Source organism: Amia ocellicauda, chromosome 5 (genome assembly GCF_036373705.1).
Source record: "Amia ocellicauda isolate fAmiCal2 chromosome 5, fAmiCal2.hap1, whole genome shotgun sequence".
Taxonomy (NCBI): Eukaryota; Metazoa; Chordata; class Actinopteri; order Amiiformes; family Amiidae; genus Amia; species Amia ocellicauda.
In genome coordinates this window covers 22,153,684-22,174,329 of record NC_089854.1, presented here as the reverse complement: position 1 = coordinate 22,174,329, position 20,646 = coordinate 22,153,684, and the positions used below count along the sequence as shown (strand labels likewise).

Sequence of the window (20,646 nt, the reverse complement as noted above, 5' to 3'; positions counted from 1 at the left end):
CACCTGATCGCCTAATCCTCCCACACCGACTCGGGAAGCTGCTCAGTGAACTGCGAGTTTAGTTCAAATTGTAGTAACAATGCCTGGATACAGTTGAAAGTTACACTACTGTTTTGTGCAATGTGTCTGAATAAGTGCTACTGTATAGCAGCTAGAAAGGTGTTACATAGTGATTGATTGTAATAGCATAAAAAATACAAATATTTCTAAGCTGGTGTTGCAAAGGGTAGTAATACATCCCTTTAAAGATACATGTGTACAGGATATAAAAAGGTATGATTTTGGACATATTTAGGTTTTATCAGTGTTACACATTCTTCTGCGGCCCCCCATCCAATGAAACCTGCAGAGATTGTCCCTCTGTCACTAAAACGTGGGGAATCCCTGTGTATATGGAGGCGACAAACTGGGTCACTTCTACACTAAGCCTGTGGGCGTCGCTGCTGCCCGCCATGCAGGGCTTTAATCTTGAGGAAGTGACCTAACAGCAAAGAGGAAATTTAGTGTCGGTCATGGAAACAACATCTCTCTGGCAGGAGTTGGATTAAAGTGAGTAGCCGAACTTTATCACATTGAGCTGCTTTGCGCCGCTATTGTGTAACCACGCGTTGTCTGCTTGGCCGGGTATTCCTGTTTATACGGACATGCGTTCATTTTGTCGCCGACTGTGTTGTGCGACGTGTCAGCTGGCGAGCATATGCTGCCTTTGAACGTGTGCTGTGAACTGAAGTTTTATTGAAACAGGAAAAGACAACCCCGGGTCGTGTTGGGTCCGAATACAGGTTTGGGCAGATGGACACAGTGTCGCAGTGACTGGCGCGCTTATTACGTCATTTCGCGATAATAACTTCCACTGCGTGACGTAAGAACTGCCTGCAGAGAAAGCGCTTGCAATTTCGGAACGTGTTTTATGTATTTTGTAAGTGTTCATTTTATACTCTTGTATTTTCCTAGAGAAAGGGTGCTGATGAAATCTAATATGTGACCTGAGGGTTGGGTGGATCGGTGCTTGGGTGTTGAATTGTTGTTTTCATGTTGATTGAGTTGGGAAGGTAACTTCTCTGGGAACTGCAGTCAATAGTTCATCTTATTGATCTCTCTCCTGCTCCAAAGAACTGCACGTATCGATTGATCTGGCAGTTTATTTCCGGATTTCAAATTCACACATATAATTACCTTTTTGAAGATGCGCCTGTATTTGTTTTTTAAAGCATCTAAACGGTCGCGATGTCAGAGGTGGTGAGATCTTCACACATTCCCAGGTTCAAATGTACTTAGAAACTGTTCTTTATTCTAATAAAAGGTGTCACATTACTCTGAAAACACAATATTAAGTTTTATTCACAGGTAACAATGTGTCTGTATTAATAAAGTAATAGCATTCAATTAGCAGCAGTAGCTCATAAATGTATATATTTGAATTGGGTAAACCCTTGACCCAGCGATGCATTTGTGATGGACAGCACATGGAAACACCAGTGAAGTGTGTAATGTCTATAATCCCACTCTGAAAGAATAACTGGTCTGGACTGCAGCCCAGTGATGACTTGGCACATTGTCGCCTGTTTCTCCTGCCAGCGGGTATTTGGGCTGTGATGTTGTGGTGTGCAACCATTTTAAATGTGTGTATGTATTTCAGATCACCCACTACACTCTGATGGCCGGCACTTATTAACCACATTGTCAACTCCATCACACAGATGATAGAATATATATTCATAAAGCAAGTTAAAAAGGGGACACCCACAGTTCTCTGCAACAAACCGAATCGCAATACCTCCCGTAGCCACTTTCCTTTTGAAATACTGTCTAACCCTTCACTCCACACATAATTGTCTTGTTAAAAACCTTGGCGTAGACGGTCAAAGGACACAATTATTACTGATCATTTAGGCCATATTTATAAAAGAAGTGCATGAGTGTAACTTTTAAAAGTTTCAGGGAATTGCTTGTTCTACATCGCCTGAAGTAAGTCAAATTTGTTTGCAGCGTGCATTCAGTATTTTATCAGCCCTAGTGAATTCTGTGTTGTATGAGATGCATATGCACTAGTAACATTATTACCAATGACATTTCCTTCATTCTGCGACAATGTAGAAATTATTAAAATCGGTTGTACGGGCGAAACAAAGAAATACCCACAACATTAGAAATGCAAAGACTTTGGCATTGTTGGTAAGATGCTGCGTGCAATACAGCAAACCTGGTCAGGGTCCATGTGTGAAGCTTCAGTGACGTTCACTTAGTCGGCCAACGGTAGTTCGTTGTATCGCACTGTGCTGCTCCTTGCATTAGTCCATGTTCCCCTCTGTCTCAGCCAGGGATTTCCAGTCTGTGTGCGACTTGTCCAAATTGGCGGTGTGCCCGGGAACCATGGAGAACTCTGGCAAGGAGGAATACAAGATCCAGTCCTTCGACATCGAGACACAGCAGCTACTCAAAACTGCACTGAAAGGTCAGCTGTCGAGAGCACAAGGTGTATGCATGCCATACAGCGGTAATAACAATACGAAAACAACCATAGGGTGATGGGGGGTAGATACTGGCACATCTGTTCTGAGAGATGTAGGAGAGAAGTGAGCCTCCAGGCTTTTGTTTTTGAGTCTTCGTTGCATGTCTTGTAGATGACACAGAACCCAGTCTATGTGTAGTCGTAGAGGAACGTGTGCATAGATGTTCGTTTTAAAAAGCCAACGAAAAAAACGTATCCCTCTGTTGCCTGGTTCCCCATCAGAGCCGAGCACCGTGGATCTGGAGAAGGTGGCCAATGTCATTGTAGACCAGTCTCTGAAGGACCAGGTGTTCAGCAAAGAGGCCGGCAGGATCTGCTACACCATAGTCCAGGTAGGCACTAGATCTGGAAATGTAAGCATAGAAAATAAATGTCTTGAAAAGGCAGCTTGTGTGTGTGTTGTTTGTCCCGTGCGGTCAAGTGACGCCGCTCTCTCTCCTACAGGCCGAGGCCAAGCAGAACAACGCCAACGTGTTCCGGCGGAATCTCCTGAACCGACTACAGCAGGAGTTCAAGAACCGTGAGGAGACGCGCGGCCGCTCCCTGCAGGAGTGGGTGTGCTACGTCACGTTCATCTGCAATGTCTTCGACTACCTCAAGGTGGGCACCCCGGCCCGGGTATTGATGAGGTCCTTCCGCTCTTGAGGGACACGGATTAAAAACAAAATTTCAGCGTTGAAATCCAGTCAACTTTTTGTTTTTAATCCGTGTCCCTCAACAGTGCCCTTTCTGTTGAACTTGGTCCAGTTCTGCCAAAGCTCTACAATAGGAACAGCATGCCGTACCAATTCCTGGCCATTGTATGCTCTTATTCCAGGTGAACAACATGCCCATGATGGCGCTGGTCCACCCGGTGTACGACTGCCTGTTCAGACTGGGCCAGCCGGACTCCCTGCAGAACGAGGAGGAGGTGAGGACACCTTTCCGCACGCTGGCGCTGTCCACACTGTCCACTGCGCCATTCTGTGTCCCAACGGGAGCTCTTGGCTATTCATGTCATAATGTATTTATTTTCTTCTGTACGTGTGTGTGTCTCAGGTGGACTGCCTGGTGCTGCAGCTGCACCGCATCGGTGACCAGCTGGAGAAGATGAACGTGCAGCGCATGGACGAGCTGTTCTTCCTGCTGAGGGACGGCTTCCTGCTCCAGGAGGGGCTGGGCTCGCTGGCCCGGCTGCTGCTGCTCGAGGTGCTGGAGTTCAGGGCTGGGGGCTGGCGGCTCAGCGACACGGCGCAGAAATACTACTACAGCGAGGTCTCCGACTGAGCCGGGGCCGGGGAAGGGGAAGGGATGCCAGGCTGATGGGCATGGAGACAGAGAGAGAGGGAGGGAAATGTAGAGTCACTTTGATTTATAGACTTCACTGTCAGGCAGAGATGGGGAAGAAGCAGAGACTGGGGAAGATCACAACCCCAGTTACACAGGATTTAATCACATGTAAAAAAAAATATATATAGGATTTGAACAGTGGGTTGGTTAATTTCTACATAATAATCCTAACAAATGACATGTGTGTGTATATTAGATTGAAGAAAGCACTGGTATGGTTTCAGATTGGCCAGTTTGTTCTGTGCCACCAGGTAGGTCAGCTAAGTGCCAACGCCATGTTGAATAACAGGGGAGACGAGGGAGGAGGTTTGAAATTCAAACTGAGTCCTTAATTCACTTTCCTTCGTTACACGTTTTTATTTATTTATCTATATTGTTTTAATGATTGCATTTTTATGTTTGGTGAGATTCCGGAGGAGGGGAGAGAGTGATATCGTGCCATGTCCAGGGTGCCGTGCCGTGCCATGCATCGTTTCCCGTTACGGATCCAGGCCTCCCTGTAGTGACCAGGCTTTCTGGTGCGGCTCTGTCCTGGGATCTTGAAATATCTGGCCTCAATATCTGATATTTCTCATACCTGGTGTGGACATTGTAGTGCAAGTCCCACCAGGCTTCCTCCTGCTACATTTGGGTCATTTACAGTTGTCTTTTGGAATTCAATTAATCAGTCGATTGCAGTTCAGTGACCCCGTTGTCCTGCTTCAGATTTAGAAATGCAACAAACCCATGATTGGCTGATCTCTGCCTATTTTACTCCGTGACCATTACAATATCCAATTTATGTGTTTTTATTTATTTTTTTATACGTTACATTTTATGTTGTAATTCTGCAGCATAATTGCTATTGCTCAAACTACGGATATCGTCCTAATTCAGACTCGCAAAAATGTCTGTAGTTGTAATTACAATTATAATTGGCCGGGGACCTGAGAAAGAAACTGCAAAAGCTTAAGACATTGGAAAAAATATGAATCCACCATCTTCATAGAAAAATATACATTTGTTCCTGTTATATTTTTTTCTGACTAGAGTTTTTCAAATTATGGTATTGTATAAATCGGTTTTAATAGTCCCAAGCAGGCTAGGACTACCGCCAGCAATCACTCACACTGCCAACACAAGCTTAGCAGTCAATTCGCGATCCAAGCCATTGCTCTGCTGCTGCTGCACTGCAACATACCCGACACTGACGGATAACTGACCCTCTCAAACTGAACTGGAAGGGAGTTGGTACGGATGCACATATGTACGTACTCTAGGACCGCTATCGTCGTGTTTTCTTTTCTCACCGGAGCAACATTGAGCATTGTCACGTGGGCGTTTATTGTCGCCGATACGGGGGCTGGGGGAAGTGTTTCGATGGAATTAGAAAGGTTGCTTGACTTTTGGCCAAAGATGGCGCGCACTGCCTGACGCCAGCTGACATGCCTGACCTCCGCAGCACACTTGATGGCTGGCGAAGGAAGGGCTGCCCTGGCAGTGAGTTAATATACTGCTGAGTCTGCATCATGGTCTCGGAGCTGGAAGCTATGCGGAGAGAGAGGTGCCAGTATATTTAACTAACTCGCTGGGAATTTCACTAACGCCATAGATACACAAATTCAGCCTTCTTTTAATCGCACGTCGAGTCTTACTTTGAAATGGAATATTACACGTCAAAATCAATTAAAAGAATAACAGACATTTAAGTTAATGTAACAAGCTCTTAAAAAACAGGTCCTTGCTGAAGAGCAGGGGTATATGTTGGGAAGAGGAACTAAGGGCCAGTGCATCCTTGAATAAAACCTCAGTGAGTTAAAAAATAAAACACTGGTTCACAATCATCAGCACCCTGCGAGATTGACATTCCTCTTCACGTATGTTTCACACAGATGGGTGTTTTTGTTTTTCATAATGAGCAACCAAAAGCGCTCCCTGCATGGAGGTTACAGGTTCTGATGGGTCGCCAGGAGAATGTTCTGTTCCGGAGGTCGGGTTCTGTCCCGGCGATTCTCATTCTAACCCCCTGCTGCTTGAACACCCTGGAGGTGAACCTGCTTTTGGCTCTGTCAAGGATTCACTGCTTATTGGAACAACTTCTTATGGCATCTATAACTTTTCTACACAGATTTTGATACAGAATTTATCTTTATTTTTTATTTTGTCTTTTGAAGGTCGTTCTACCAGAGCTTGAACCACTTTCTGGTGCTAATTATAAAATGTATATATTGCCGGTATGATTAGGAATTCAAAATAAAATATATAAAAATGCTTTTTAAGGAGCTAAAGGCTAACCCACACAATCCCATTACATAAATATATTTTCCCCTGATCATAACCCATTATGATGCTGGGAATACTGTACTGGGAATGGTTTTCTATGCTTTTTCAATTGACCATTTCCTCATTTAAGTAGCTCTTTGCTAGACTGTTTCAGCTGGATATTTCCCAAAAGATGAAAACTTGAAGACTCTCTAGTCTTAGAATGTATTTCCATATCAGTTCTTCAGGATAATTTCAAAGTACCGTTGTCCATTTCATCAAGGAGTTAAGGTTTGTCGAATGCCCACTGATATATTTATATGATCATCATGGGGCGGTGGCAGTCCTAGATTATTTACAGGACTAATTATATCAATTACATGTATGGATTGTGTGGGCTGCTTTTAGAAATGCAGTATTTGTGATACATTTTTTTTAATTTATTTTTTTTAATGTGTTTTCGGTGGTTCGGTATTTTGACAACTTTGGAAAAAACGGTATTTAGTAAGGAATTAGGAATATTTTGGTTTGTGTTTAACTGCTAATTTAGCATGACTTGCTTTGACTGATCTTTGATCTGAATGATGACACCTGTATAAATGACATTTCTACCAATCTGATACTGATTTATATTTCAATGGATAGAATGATTGAAAATTCAGACCCTTGCTCACTAAGATGGAAGAATTCAGTTTTACCTGATGTATTTCAAAGCCTTAACTGCTTTACACAGCATATTATATAATTACATACACAGTGCAGTGTGAAACTGTGGATTTTATAATAAAACAATGAGGTGCAGCTTAGATAAAATACGTGCTCAGCCATACGTGGGGTTCTGGAGAACTGGAGTCAAGAACCCTAGGTTTTTAAAAGCTGAAATCTCACTTAAACTTCCCTTCCCAAAAAAGCATGATGCCCTTGTGGCAGGTTTCACTATTCAGGTCTGATTTGTAATTGTTTATAGGTGTTCTTATGGCTACAGATTGAGGTCTAATGGGGTTTTCCTTAAAGCGAAGGGAATTAATAGGATTTCTGTTAATAGTGATTAACATTCATGAGAAATGTTGATTTTTCTCTTTTTGTACTGACGAATTTATACTTTGATAGATGTTTCACATGTTTTTCTTCCCCAACATACAAAGATTGTAGAGAAAATATAGTTAAGAGTTTTGAATTGTTAAAAACTATAATAATAAAAAAGTTAACATACATGCTGGTATTCTATTATTTAATAACCTTTAAAAATGCAAAGGAAATGCATCAAATTATAGGTATTTACATTCAAACCTTAAAAGCACGGGATGTGTGCATGTGAAGGAATACATATTTCAAAAGCACAGAGAGGAGCATTGCATGTCAAGGTGTGGAAACATTTATTGGATCTTTTCACTGGTTTCTGTTGAGCAAAGTTCTCAGTAATTTTCCATTATATTGTAGACCAAACCATAGAGCATGGAAATGTGGCTGTAGACACCAGTGCTATGTCTCCACGTGCAAACAAGAACAGAAGATCTTGGAAAAGTCCGGGCTGAGTCCTCCAATCCAGACAGGAGGGAGGCAGCCCCACCAGAAGGCTGCTAATGGAAATTACTGCAGAAACTCATCTTGTCTTACTGTACGACTTCTTTGCGTAATAGTCCCGAGTGTCCGTTCCCCAGGGCACATGCTACCACCAGCGGTAGTGTGCGAAGGCTCTGTTGGCCTCGGCCATCTTGTGCAGGTCGTGTTTCCTCTTGACCACGTTGCCCTCGTTGGCGAAGGCGGCCAGCAGCTCCTGGGACAGCTTCTCGTACATGTGTGTGCGCCGGTGCTTGTTGTCCCGGCACTCTGTGATCAGCCACTTCATGGCCAGGAAGCGTTGCCTGTTTTCTGTCAGAGGCGTCGGCACCTGGACGAAGAACGGGGGGTTAAAAATGCTGCACGCCTTATTAAAAGATCCGCACAGTTCTATCCCTTGAGTTTGTGAAGGGATGGTGACAAATTATTTAAAAGTTCAAGACACTTTATTTAGAATACATATTTCCAAAATGTGAGTCGCAAAAATAACTGTTCAAGACAAATCAGTAACTATTTATGGTGATACAGGATTAAGACCAGTGAACACTAACTCACCTGATAGTACTTGCCCCCCTTCTGAACGCTGACCATACCGATGACAGGCTTGCAGTTCTCCAGAGCTTTATGGAAGATGGTGTACGGGTTGCACTCAATTTCCTCCTTTTGGGCATCTGGGGCTTTGTGGTACCTCTCTACCTGCTTTCTCTTGATACTTTCCAGTGTCTGTAGAGAGATAGGTGTACAGTTTGTTCTGTAATATGTACTAACTAGAGGAGCAGTACAGAATCCCCTAGTTAAGCATTTACAATATTAAACTTTAAGGGAATGTGATTGATTAAGCACTACACTCCATGCACTGTGTATATCAATTGTATTCCTAAAACCGCTGCAGTTTATTTGACGTGACAAAAAGCACAATTCAATGGTAACATAAACGCCATTATTTTGAGTGTCCATACTCACCTGGGTTATAACAGACCTGGCTAACACCTTATTCCCATCCTGCATCATCATGTTCACAAATTTACTGCGGAAAGAATAGGACACAATTCAACAACTTCACAATGTAAAAAAATACTCCTAAACAAATTGCAAGACATTATTATAATTAATGTGCTTCACTGAACTGATGCACAATGAGATACACCTTGCTTTCAAGAGGTGATGAAGTTGCCATATCAATATCTGACATTTGCCCAGTCATACAAATCCCACCTCCCTTGCAAACGTTATCTTGTCATCACCTGATCTGAGGGTCGTTGAAGACGGAGCTGTTGAGGTCAGGCGCAGCCGCCTTGATCGGCTTCAACGCTTTGAGCTTCCGCTGCTCTCTGTCCTCCTCGGAGAGCTCGGACTCCGGGATGCGGTACTTCTCCTTGTCGGCCTCGGGCTCCAGGTAATAGGGGTTGTACCTGCTCCATCTCACCTGAAACACCCTACAGCACAAGACCCTGTTACCGCAGCCCCCTCACTGCATGGAAATGCCCTCAACCTCAAGCATACATACCCCCCGAAAGGCACGGCTGTTATTTACATGATACATCATGTATGTATTTCTGCACAGTGCAGACACAAACGTGAATCTGATTCATTGTTATGCACACTGTACCTGCTTGCTTACCCAACGATTTGTCGTTAAATCATATATTAAGTCATATTCTGCTAATAAATAGCTAATACTAATAATATAATAAATGCAATGACCAATACAGTGACCTATCTATAATAAAGTACATGTCACGCATCTGGCAGTCACACTGAGGGCATTTCATAAACCCACATATATCGACCATGAAAACACAGAAAACCTTATTAATACGTTTAGTGGGATTTAAAACAACTTGAATCACTTTCATTAGGTAAATAAATTGAGACGATGTCCCCTTCTTTATGTATCAAAAAAAAGCAATATTTACCCCGGCGTCCAGGGTCTCAATAATTTCGCTATGGAAGCAGCCATCTTGGATTGGGCTTGAAGGACCTCAGAAAAGGCTGTCCAACAATCTGCCTGCGTGGAAAATAACCGTAATGATGTGGGTTTGGATCAGAAAAGTAGATGCATAGCTGAGTTGTTAATATTTCTTTACTTATTTTAAATAAACGTTTGATGGTCGTTTCTCGTTTCGATTTACCTCACTGAAAATAAGTGTAGTCTACAATATGTCATATTCAGTTACATTAAAATAGATAACTACCATTGTAAAGAAAATAATCAATATTCTTATATCCGATTTTAACACATTTAAAACATACACCTATTACATGCATAACTATTAGGCATATACTGACTATAGTGTAATGTCCTTGTGCGATAAAAACTACTAAAGAACAATGCAAATTATATTAACGTTTCACTACTCCTAAATGGTAATGTAAGGAAAAAATTAAGAGACCACTAAACATTGATTTCTGAACTAGGAGTAGTCTCTTAATTTGTGTCAGAGCTGTATATATACATCTTATTATGATTATGATTATGATTATTATTCGCTCTGCAGGCGCTCGGTCACACAAGTCTCGTCTGGTCTCGCCGAGGCGCAGTACTCTCGCGATGATTCCAGCGCTGTGAATATGGCGGATCCGGAAGGGGAGTCGCTGGAGTCTTGGCTCAGTGAGTGATTAAAAACACATTTTATAATAACATTGTTGATTAACATTGTCCTCGCATCTCCGCGTACCTATACAGCAGCTGGCGGCGTGTCAGGGCGCAAAAGCGGTGTTTCGGGCGGTGACAACTGTCATCCTGTCCGTATTGATAGTTCCCAGCCTGGGTTCAGTCTCAGTTCATTTCCATGTTTAATTGAGGATTGAACCGCATTGGTGAGAAACAGTGGAGAGAAATAATATAAATGATAGAACAATATGCTTATATTTCAATGTATGCAAACCCGTCTTCTCGTTTTTCTAATCTGGTCAGTTACAACATGACAAACGGTGGTTTATTGTTGAACTTATTCAGCCCATGAAACTGCGGCTGTACTAGTCAGCAGCATCCCTGTTTAACACTGTGACCAAAGACAGGACTGTGGTTTAAGCGCTGGCCATTGCACACAGCTGCTCTGAATGTCTGAAATCCTGCCCATGTGACCGGGGGTGAAATGGCAGTCAGGACTTCCAGGCATTTTTCCTTAACACGGGGAAGACATGATATTGATTTATTTTCTCATTGATCTACTCTGTGCAGACCCTCTTGTAGAGGTCTTGTTTTGTGGAAAAAAACTAAATCTGTACATCCACTTCTGTTGTCACCTTACAACAGGGGTTCCCAACCACTACCCTGCTGGTTTTGATTCCAACCCAACTCCCAATTACTTAATTTAACCTTAAATGGATAAATAATCTGCTTAGATTAGACTTTTTAAATTGTGTCATAAAAGAGCTGGTTCTTTAATAAGCTCTGTATACAATTATTTACTTATACTGTTTAAAATAATGAAAAGGTTCTGATTTAGGAATTTATTAGTTCAATTAGGTAATTGAGAGCTTGGTTGGAACAAAAAGCAACAGGGTAGGGGGTAATCCAGGACCTGGGTTGGGTACCCCTGCCTTACAACATTACAGCGTCGATCCAACACATTTCAATAACAGTGGTATTTGTTTGCTGGCAGTGTGTGCCTTATGACAATAACGCATATATATTTTAAACTGTTTTCCTCTTGAGAATACTCTTGCTTGCAAGAACATCACTGCATTGAATCCACGTTTCAATGTTTCAAACTAGTACATCTGTAATTACAAAGGTATTGCTTCCTTGATACTTAAATGTGTGTAACCTTTGTTCTTCCTCTTACAGATAAAGCCACAAACCCCTCCAACAGACAGGAAGACTGGGAATACATCATAGGGTTCTGTGACCAAATCAATAAGGAATTGGAAGGGTATGGGATTGAAACTGATCCGTCTTTAGCCACAAAAAATGTGCATAATTAAACACTGTATTGTATCTCCTCCTATCCATATTTTATTAGATGTTATTGTCATAGGACTAAATAGAAATGTTAGTATGACAATGCACAAATGTGGTACCAGTGAAAAGTAAGTCACCGTGGATAAGGGTGTATGCTAAAAAATAAATATACTATAATTGATGTAAACTATCAAAAACTATATTTTGAAGGTGCAGGGATTTATAATGATGAATGTTTTTTTTTTTTTTTCCTGTTTCTAGTCCGCAGATAGCTGTCAGGTTGCTGGCTCATAAAATCCAGTCTCCTCAGGAATGGGAGGCCATACAGGCATTGACAGTGAGTGTTTGCTGCCACATAAAGCACTCTGTACACTTTCTTACTACTAACTCCACCAGTAAAGGATTGGATCGTAGTGCACCTGTGATCAGCGATGTACATTTTGTTTCTTAGCAGTACATCTAGCAGGTCGTTTACACCTACAACATATTAAAAACATGAACAGCTGGGTTTTATTTGTGTGTGCAGTTGTCTGTTGTCCAAACACATTTGTCAATGCTGTTTTTATATCTCGATGTGTGTATCTCTGCTGTCCATATCTTGGTTTTAATCGCCTTGATTGTTTCACGTTTGTAGGTGTTAGAAGCCTGCATGAAGAACTGTGGGAGAAGATTTCATAATGAAGTCGGAAAGTTTAGGTTTTTAAATGAATTAATTAAAGTAGTTTCCCCTAAGGTAAGTTGGCGCCATTAAAGATTTTGTTGGCTTTGTGTGGTTGGGGAAAGATACGGTGTCCAGGTTACCACAGAAAAGTATTTACATCTGACAAACTGTACTAACCAGTGACAATCGCTTTACTGCAAATCCAGATTAGTTAAGATCTGTTTATTTGCCAGTGCCCTTGGGAGTTGTAAGGACTGCTGATTCAATTTACAGATTAATAATAAAAAAAAGTAAAAATGTGAGAGCTGCTACAGGAAGTAATTTGTGAATAGCTTCCCCAGTCTCCCTCGTCCCTGTATGTCCATCTCATGGATTGTCAGCCCATCTTATCTTCTCCTCTCCTGTATTCCAGTACCTGGGTGACCGGGTATCAGAAAGGGTGAAGACAAAAGTGATCAAAATGCTGTACAGCTGGGCCGTGGCCCTGCCCGACGAAGCCAAAATCAATGAAGCCTATCAGATGTTAAAACGCCAAGGTATGAGTACCGAGACAATGTCTGTGTAAAGACCTGTATGGTCTGCTTAAGTAATGCAAATACTCAACCCCTTCCTGTTTCCCACACTGCTGGAGATTCAATGCTTTCGATCGGCTTCTCCTCTCAGGCATTGTTACTTCGGACCCGGAGATCCCCGTAGATAAGACTCTGATTCCCTCTCCCCCGGCCCGGCCCAAGAACCCTGTTTTTGAGAATGAGGAGAAGAGCAAGGTGGGGCACTCGGCGCTGTGTTGATTCAATAGGGGGCAAATAGCAGCAGATTGAGTTTAGTTTCCCTTGATTGGAGGAACATAGTGGAAGTTTCTGAGCCCATTTCATACATACACACAACGTACACACATACATATATGTAGATACTTATATATAGATATAGTGTAAGGGAGATGGAGCGAGCAAGAGAGATTTACTGAAAGCATATACACTACCGATCAGAAGTTTTAGAACACCTCTATTTTTCCTGTTTTTATTGGAATTTATGCAGTTAAATGTCTCAGTGTACTCTGAAATTAAAGTATAGAACAAATAAACAATTGGAGATAAAAAATAAATCATGGAAACGTTTTGTTAAACAAAATTTAACCCCTTAAACTGACAAATCCCTCTGGTAACCTTAAAAGTGAACCCAATCCGTGTGCTTCTCTTTAATCCCATGTATACTGTCCACTGTTGTGTTGTTTGGCAAGTGTTTGGTATTTGATGAAAGCTGAGACTCTCATTGATACCCCTCGCTGGTCTGAGTAGAAATACAATATCTCAGAAAATATTGACAATTATGACAAAATCTGGAACCAGAGAGTCTACTAATCAAAACAAGACCATCCACGTTTTGGTAGAAGCAACACACCTGTAGAGAGCTCACAATTTCAAGATGGAAAACTCTATGACCGTCTGAATGAGCACCTCCCCCCCAGAGCAGACTGCACGTTTACCCCCCGGGCTCTGAATGAAGGCAGGCGACACGGAAACTGTAAATCGGATGTGTTTGAGATTGAAATGCGCTGGTTGGTAGCCAAGAGAATAAGCTTTCAAACTATGTGCGCATTGTAGGAATACAAGGGTGTAGTAACACAGTATATAACTCTGAAATGTACTTGTATTTTTATATTTTTTATATATAACTTTTTACCATTTCAGGTTATTCACTGGACTTGAACTGCTTAAATTTCAATAAAACAGGAAAAATGGGGGAGTTCTAAAACTTTTGACCGGTAGTGTATACAATTTAATTAAATCGCTTAATCTTTCCTCCATGCAGCTTCTGGCTGAACTACTGAAAAGCAAAAACCCAGAGGACCTGCAGGAGGCAAACAGGCTCATCAAGAACATGGTGAAGGAGGTGAGAGATGGCCTTCCCTTTCTGTTTTCCATCTGTTGGGTGAGGCGCTTATTAGACCGAGGAGGGCTTAGCTGGTACCTTGGCTCCAGTCCCAAGTGAGACTTTCTTAATGTGGCTGACCTAAATACACCCCAGGAGTTGATTAGGCAAAGTATCTCCTCACATCCCTTCCTTATCTAGAGATGTGCTGTACTGAACTACAGCTGCAAAATGGCTGCCAAGCATCTCACAACTGGCTCCTGCACCTCAGTGGTGGATGAAGAGTCCTCTCCCAGTTATGAAGTGTTTTGGGATGAAAGGTGCTATAAAAATTCAAGACTTTTCTTATTTTTGTATTAAGTATTGGGGGTTTTCCGCCGTGACGTTCAATAATATACACCCGATGCAATGCGTGGCAAGAGACCTGCTAAACATATGCAGGGTGTATAGATGAGCTGTCGCTGCCCGTCATGCAGGACGAAGCCCGGATGCAGAAGGTGACGAAGCGCGTGAACACCCTGGAGGAGGTCAACAACAATGTGAAGCTCCTCAACGAGATGCTGACGCACTTCAACCGGGAGGAGTCCTCCGAGGCGGACAAGGAGCTGATCAAGGTGAGGGTGGACGTCTCTTCACGCACCCTGCTTCCTGTGGGAGAGCACAGCATCCCCCCGCTGTCTCGCTGTTCAGTCCTCTCCTGTTCCTCCTACATCCTCTACTCTCTTTGTGCCGGGATGTAAAATGTATGCACCCTTTCAAATGTATAATGCTTTTGAATATGAGAAGCCTCCGGTAATATGAACAAAATAATAAATAATAACCTGTTGGGCTGTGCTTGCTTAGCTCTTCTCCCTGCAGTATCTCAAGATCACAAGTTTGTCCTGCCAAACACAAAGAATCCATGGTTGGATTAATTAATTGATTGATTGATTGATTCTTTTCATCGTGCCCATTCCAGGAGCTGTACGATCGCTGTGACAAGCTGAGACGCACTGTGTTCAAACTGGCCACTGAGACGGAGGACAACGACAACAGCTTAGGTAGAGCAAACCCCTGACCCCCGGCTGACCTGTCCTGTCGGGAGGTGCTCGGCTGTGCCTCACTGTGTGCCCTTGGTCCTGCTTTCCAGGTGACATCCTGCAGGCGAGCGACGATCTCTCCCGGGTCATTAACTCCTACAAGAGGACGGTGGAGGGGCTGGCGGTCAACGGAGAGATCGACGCTCTGGGATCATCAGCTAGTGAACGTGAGGAACACCTTCTATGTTTCTAATGATTCCCCCCCGATTTTCCTACTGATGGTATTCTCCGAGTGGTGAGAATGGCGGTTGCCGTGGTGATAAGTTGCATCATCCTGTGAAGGACGTCCTTAAGCATCATCTCTTTCTCTCTCTCTCTGTCCCTCTCTGCTATGTAGGAAGTAAAGGCAGCAGCAACACGGAGACTCTCATTGACCTGGCTGGCCCTGATGAGCCAAGCCCCTCCCCCCCAGAAGCAGTTCACCCCCAACTTCCTCTGGAAACCCCACCCAACCCACTGCTGCTAGCCCCGGCCAATCCCCCGCCAATGTCGGCCGATCCCAGGCCACTCCCAGCCAATCTGCTCGTAGCTTCCGCCAATGCTCTGGTGGCCTCCTCGATTCCGGTCCTGCCCCCGCCCCCCCAGGGGTCGGCCGGGTCCCAGAGCTGCCCCGTTGGCCAGTGTGAGGGCCCTGCCCTTCAGCTGACGGGCAACAGCTACACTGCCCTCTCTCTGCTGGACGAAGAGCTGCTCTCTCTAGGTATTTAATATATATTTAATCGCTAGAGAAGAAACAATAGTCTGATGTATCTGTCCTTCTTCAGGAGGACTGCAGTGTTGTTTTTTTTTTACTTTTTGCTGGTAGTCCAAGATGTGTACATTAAAACTCTGTTCTGCAACTTCCAGGGTTGAATGATCCTGCACCCACTTTAAACCACCCAAAGGAGGAGACATTGGACAGTCAGTGGACATCTCTGCAGGTACTGTTTCAGGATATCTGCTTGTTCAAAGTTATTGCACTAGTTTTTCCTACCTTGTGCCACAGTAATGGCTTTTCAATGACTTTCAGGACTGCTGGACATTGGTCTCTTTGCTCAGTGATGTTCCGTCACATGACAACTTTCCCTGGCTCTTTTAAATCAATAATACACAAGGCAGACCAGTACTTGTAGCATGTATCCTATGACTTGTACTCCGGATGTGTATTTTATTTATAATGCAATCCCCTGAGGTGTCTTTATGAGATCTGCTCTATGTCCCTCTCTGTCTCAGGCTCCCAATCCCGGGCTGGACTTCTTCAGCAGCCCAGCTCTGTCTGGCTCTGGTACTCCCCCCCTGGGGTCCCTGTTCCCTGCAGTGGCCCGGCCCTCTGGCTCTGTGCCTCGGGCTGCTGTCGGGCCCTACCCTGCCACTCCCAAAAGCAGCTCCTACCAGTTTGCCAGCGCCACACACCCGGGCTCTGCGTCCGTCAACCAGGGCCTGCAAGACCTGACCATGCTGGACCTCGGGGAGCCCAGGAGGTAAGGAAACCAACTCTATGACATTCCCTAGGGAGTCTGTTGTCAGCATAGCCTTCAACGTCTCCGATCCGTGACATATAATGTATAGAGCCCTTATGTATAGAATTTAGAACATGGGTTTGTTACTTTTTTGCCAGTTGCGCTTTGATGTTATCTTGTTTCTTTTCTCTTGTTTCTCTTTCTTTGCCAGCGTGCCCCCACAGTCACATGCTGGACCCATGCTTGGCCCCACACACTCCTCCCTGCTGGAGTTCCCCAGGGTCCCCAGCACGACCACAGCCCCCCTGAGTGGTGTGACAGCCCACACCCTGGCTCAGACCATGAGCTCCTCCACCCCGGGGAGCCCCCTCTTTCGCTCGCTGTCCCCCGTCCACCTACCCCCCCAGGGCAGTCCGCTGAAAGGGGTCGACTCCTCTCTGGCCAACGTCCACGTCCCTCTGGACTCCATCAAACCCAGTGAGTCCCTCCCACGGCCGCTGTACTCCCCCTACAGTGCTGAATACAGATCCTGAATAGGATGTAGATGTGATCGTAATGCACGGTTATCCCTGTATGAACTGTATGTGGACATCTCAGGAAAGAATAACAACACATCGATTGAAAATGATAAAATGTGACAAGGGTACATTTAAGTTAGTGATGCTGTTGACAGTAGACCATGGTCTAGGTTGTCTTTAGAGAATTGTTTTGTGGAATTGAGTTCAATCCTGCACTTCTATGGAATTTGGTAATCAAATTGGGGAGCATCATGGCCCAGGGTGGGAGTCAACGTAAATGTGGGTTCGTGTTGCTTTTCTTGACTTCAGTGTGTGACGATTTCTAACCGATACATTTCTTTACGAATGAAGGGAATATTCCAATCCCTGTTTCCATTGGTCTGGCACAGAGCTAGAAATGTTATTACTGTCATGTGTGTTTACTGTTGGAATTGAATGCGAGGTGCAGGTTTGTCGTATTTGTCTCATGGGAACAATCGCCCCTTTGCTGTAATCTGTCTCCCACAGCACAGTGCTTTACTTTTGAAGGATTGTAATCGTTGTAGTTGGGTATAGACCGATTTGGTCAGAGTGACAATTGAAGTGCACAGCGAGATATACGTCAAAGAAAGCATCTATGCTTATCTGAAGAGGCGAGTGGTAAGGGTTTGGCTCTCAACACTCCCCCTCCTCCTCTTCCTCACTGTACCTCAGGCAAGGTCCTGCCCGTCACTGCCTATGACAAGGACGGGGTGCGTGTCCTGCTGCACTTCGCCTTGGAGTGCCCCCCCGGACGGCCGGACGTGCTGGTGATCGTGGTGTCGATGCTCAACACCGCCCCCCTGCCCGTGAGGAACGTCGTCCTGCAGGCCGCCGTGCCCAAGGTGAGCCTGACCCCTGGACCGGCCTAGACTGTGACTGTGTGGGATTGGCTCCCTGCTCATAGCCCAAACAGTGACTAGAAACTAACTCCTTTTGTCAGCTTTGTTGGTCTCTGTCTTATGACCTTCCTCCCTTGTCAGTTTTATAATGAGTATTGTCTAATTTCTCCCATGATAGTCGATGAAGGTCAAGCTGCAGCCCCCCTCCGGGACGGAACTGGCGCCCTTTAACCCCATCCTGCCCCCTGCAGCCATCACTCAAGTCATGCTCCTAGCTAACCCTTTGAAGGTAAGAGTCCTTTTACCCCCTTTACCCCTGTGAGTGCTTTTACCCCTCTACTCCAGTGTGCCAAGACCGCTTTTTTATCTTCTACAATACTGGATTAAATAGAAGGAAAAATGTATTCATTGCAGCCTGTGTGCGTCTGTCGTTGTGTGTGTGTTCATTGTTCAGCCCTGTACTGATCAGGTGTCGTGGCTGTGATAGTGTGTGTTTCTGTGTGAGTGTGTCTGTCTGTGTGAGTGTGTGTTCCTTGTGCAGCCCTGTACTGATCCAGCATCGTGTCCGTGTCCCTGCAGGAGAAAGTGAGGCTGAGGTACAAGCTGATGTTCAGTCTGGGGGAGCAGCAGTGCACGGAGGTGGGAGAAGTAGACCAGTTTCCTCCAGCGGAGAAATGGGGTAACCTATAGCCCCCCACAAGGGACAGGACAGGGTGCCCCGATGTGTCGCGGCAGAGATCCTTACTTAGCTGAGAGAGAAATCAACGCGCTGATGAATGTTTTCTTGGGTAGGCAAGTGCTATTAACGTTACAGAAACCATTCTCCACAAACCTGAGTGTCTTATCTTTTTTGTTTTTGTTTGATTGTTGTCTCTTACACTCCCTGCAACTCTTAACACCCCTCTGCCCTGGGCTGTTGTTTAAAAGACTGCACTTTACCTGACCTTAGTTTACTGGAAGAGGGGGGTGGGGGTGCGGGGGTAGGGGGTACTGGACAACAACAGTCGTGTATTTGCTACCTAAAACTACATATCACTGGAGGGTTTGGGGTTGTGAGAGATGCATCCCAGAAGAAGAAAGGATCCCACTGGAGGTGGCTTAAACAGAACGCAACTCGGAGACTGAAAGGCTAGCATGTGACCGACGCGAGTGCCAATAACGATGCCCAGCTTTCCCACCAGACGTGGCCCTGCAGGAATGCCAGTTCGTTAACTAATTGGAAGCGGACAATCGATGCACTGTTGATGTGTGCTGGTGGGGAACCGTGGCTGATCGGGAACCACGTGAGACTTGCATTTACCCTCCCTCCCCCTGCCATTTAACTCCCAATACTTCATCAGCACTCTTCGCCTGCCCGGGAGAGGTCCTTGCTTGACATTAGGTGCTACAGTTAGGAGGTGTTTGTGTTCTTCTGGATCTGGAGGGTAAACGATTGAGGGAACTCGCATATGAAGTCATGAGACGATCTTGTCTCTGGGAGCTGTTGTTTTAAGCTGTATTGACAGGCCTCAATCCTATTTATGTCCAATGTTTATTTTAAGTATTTTAATGTCCATGACGTATTTATATGCTGGTGACCACACAGGCTTTTGTTGTTCTGGTTTTCAAATATTATTATAGTTCTTAAGTGCAGTATTACTTTTGTGAATACTTTAGCACTAGTAATGGGTTATTGTACATAAACTATACAATCTAGGCATCATCCCAACATAACCCAATAAGAGAAGGAATCCCAAGACAACATGGTGTGGTTTTGCAAAGTCTTCATTCTGTTAAATACATTTGGTGTGTGTGATTATGATGTGTATCACAATGTTCAACAGTGAGAAATGGATTCTTTACCTTTCATAGCTACTGTGCAGTTCAGAGCAGTAAATTAACTTCTTCAGCGTAGAGCAATTTAGCCATTGCCCCCACCTCTATGAATGTCTATACCCTCTATATTACAGTAGTGTTTGGTTGACTTTTTTAATTTATTTATTTAGACGCATTAATCAGTGACAAACCCTGATTGCTTGAACAGACGATCAAAACGATTGACCCCTGTGGAAGGATAGGCCGTAGGTTTGAGATTTTAGTCAGTATTTTGATTCCCTGTCATTTCCAGTGCCAGGGATGTGTTCCTCCTATAAACTGATCGGGTGAGGTAATTCCGGGTGCATTTTGTCACTTCATTCCTGTGCGAAATGTCCGCAGCATGTGTGATCATGGGAGCTTCCGCTACAGTTTACTGGTTGTTTTTGCTTCCATCCAAACTTTTTCTTTTTATTTTACTCCTGCGGTTCTCTGTCCTTTAGAAGCCTTTTTTCCCCTGCACCGTGACATGTAAAACAAAACAAGTCAACCTCTTTTTATGTACAATGTTGTATTTATTGTCTTCTAGAGATGTTTTATTTTAATGTATGTAACGTGTGGCTCTTTACTGAAGCTAACGATTGTAAATACATCAATGTTGAAGTTGTTCCAATGCATGAAGAATTAAAGTCTTCATTTGAAAGCAGCAACCTCTGGCCTGTGAGCATCCTGTCAGCTTTGCTTTTCACAGACACTTGCTTGTTTAGGGTGAAGAGTGTGGGCTTATTCAGACTGCAAGGTAAACTACAGCCAGGCTATGGTGCTTAAATGTGTGGCTTAAAAGATGCATTAAAAAATAAAAATAAACTGATCA

General features: G+C 44.1%; 3 protein-coding genes across 8 annotated transcripts; 2 read left to right on the top strand and 1 right to left on the bottom strand.

The window, feature by feature from the left end:
• The first annotated feature begins 454 nt into the window (after window positions 1-454).
• Window positions 455-7,296, top strand: LOC136749790 (MIF4G domain-containing protein B). Of its 4 annotated transcripts, none has more exons than XM_066704334.1 (6): window positions 455-549; window positions 2,318-2,455; window positions 2,735-2,844; window positions 2,957-3,112; window positions 3,330-3,422; window positions 3,551-7,296. In XM_066704334.1, the coding sequence occupies exons 2-6, from the start codon at window positions 2,374-2,376 to the stop codon at window positions 3,776-3,778; spliced, it is 669 nt and encodes a 222-aa protein (XP_066560431.1). In that variant the 5' UTR covers window positions 455-549; window positions 2,318-2,373; the 3' UTR covers window positions 3,779-7,296. The 4 variants fall into 4 exon arrangements, with proteins under 4 accessions (XP_066560431.1, XP_066560432.1, XP_066560435.1 ...); XM_066704335.1 differs by having other exon boundaries at window positions 460-549; window positions 2,322-2,455; XM_066704338.1 differs by lacking the exon at window positions 455-549 and adding an exon at window positions 564-919 and having other exon boundaries at window positions 2,322-2,455.
• Window positions 7,297-7,441: 145 nt separating this feature from the next.
• Window positions 7,442-10,337, bottom strand: mrps7 (mitochondrial ribosomal protein S7). 3 transcript variants are annotated; one of them, XM_066704332.1, is made up of 6 exons: window positions 10,321-10,337; window positions 9,559-9,650; window positions 8,887-9,078; window positions 8,606-8,669; window positions 8,198-8,365; window positions 7,442-7,973 (listed from the first exon to the last, which is right to left on the bottom strand). In XM_066704332.1, the coding sequence occupies exons 2-6, from the start codon at window positions 9,600-9,602 to the stop codon at window positions 7,752-7,754; spliced, it is 690 nt and encodes a 229-aa protein (XP_066560429.1). In that variant the 5' UTR covers window positions 9,603-9,650; window positions 10,321-10,337; the 3' UTR covers window positions 7,442-7,751. The 3 variants fall into 3 exon arrangements, with proteins under 3 accessions (XP_066560429.1, XP_066560430.1, XP_066560428.1); XM_066704333.1 differs by lacking the exon at window positions 10,321-10,337 and adding an exon at window positions 10,099-10,115; XM_066704331.1 differs by lacking the exon at window positions 10,321-10,337 and adding an exon at window positions 9,932-10,029.
• On the top strand, window positions 10,124-20,478 carry LOC136749787 (ADP-ribosylation factor-binding protein GGA3). The gene is made up of 17 exons (XM_066704329.1): window positions 10,124-10,253; window positions 11,436-11,520; window positions 11,811-11,886; window positions 12,184-12,282; window positions 12,623-12,746; window positions 12,874-12,977; window positions 14,023-14,103; window positions 14,559-14,696; window positions 15,041-15,122; window positions 15,212-15,328; window positions 15,499-15,861; window positions 16,008-16,081; window positions 16,374-16,621; window positions 16,812-17,077; window positions 17,812-17,981; window positions 18,157-18,267; window positions 18,558-20,478. The coding sequence occupies exons 1-17, from the start codon at window positions 10,214-10,216 to the stop codon at window positions 18,666-18,668; spliced, it is 2,289 nt and encodes a 762-aa protein (XP_066560426.1). The 5' UTR covers window positions 10,124-10,213; the 3' UTR covers window positions 18,669-20,478.
• Window positions 20,479-20,646: the final 168 nt, after the last annotated feature.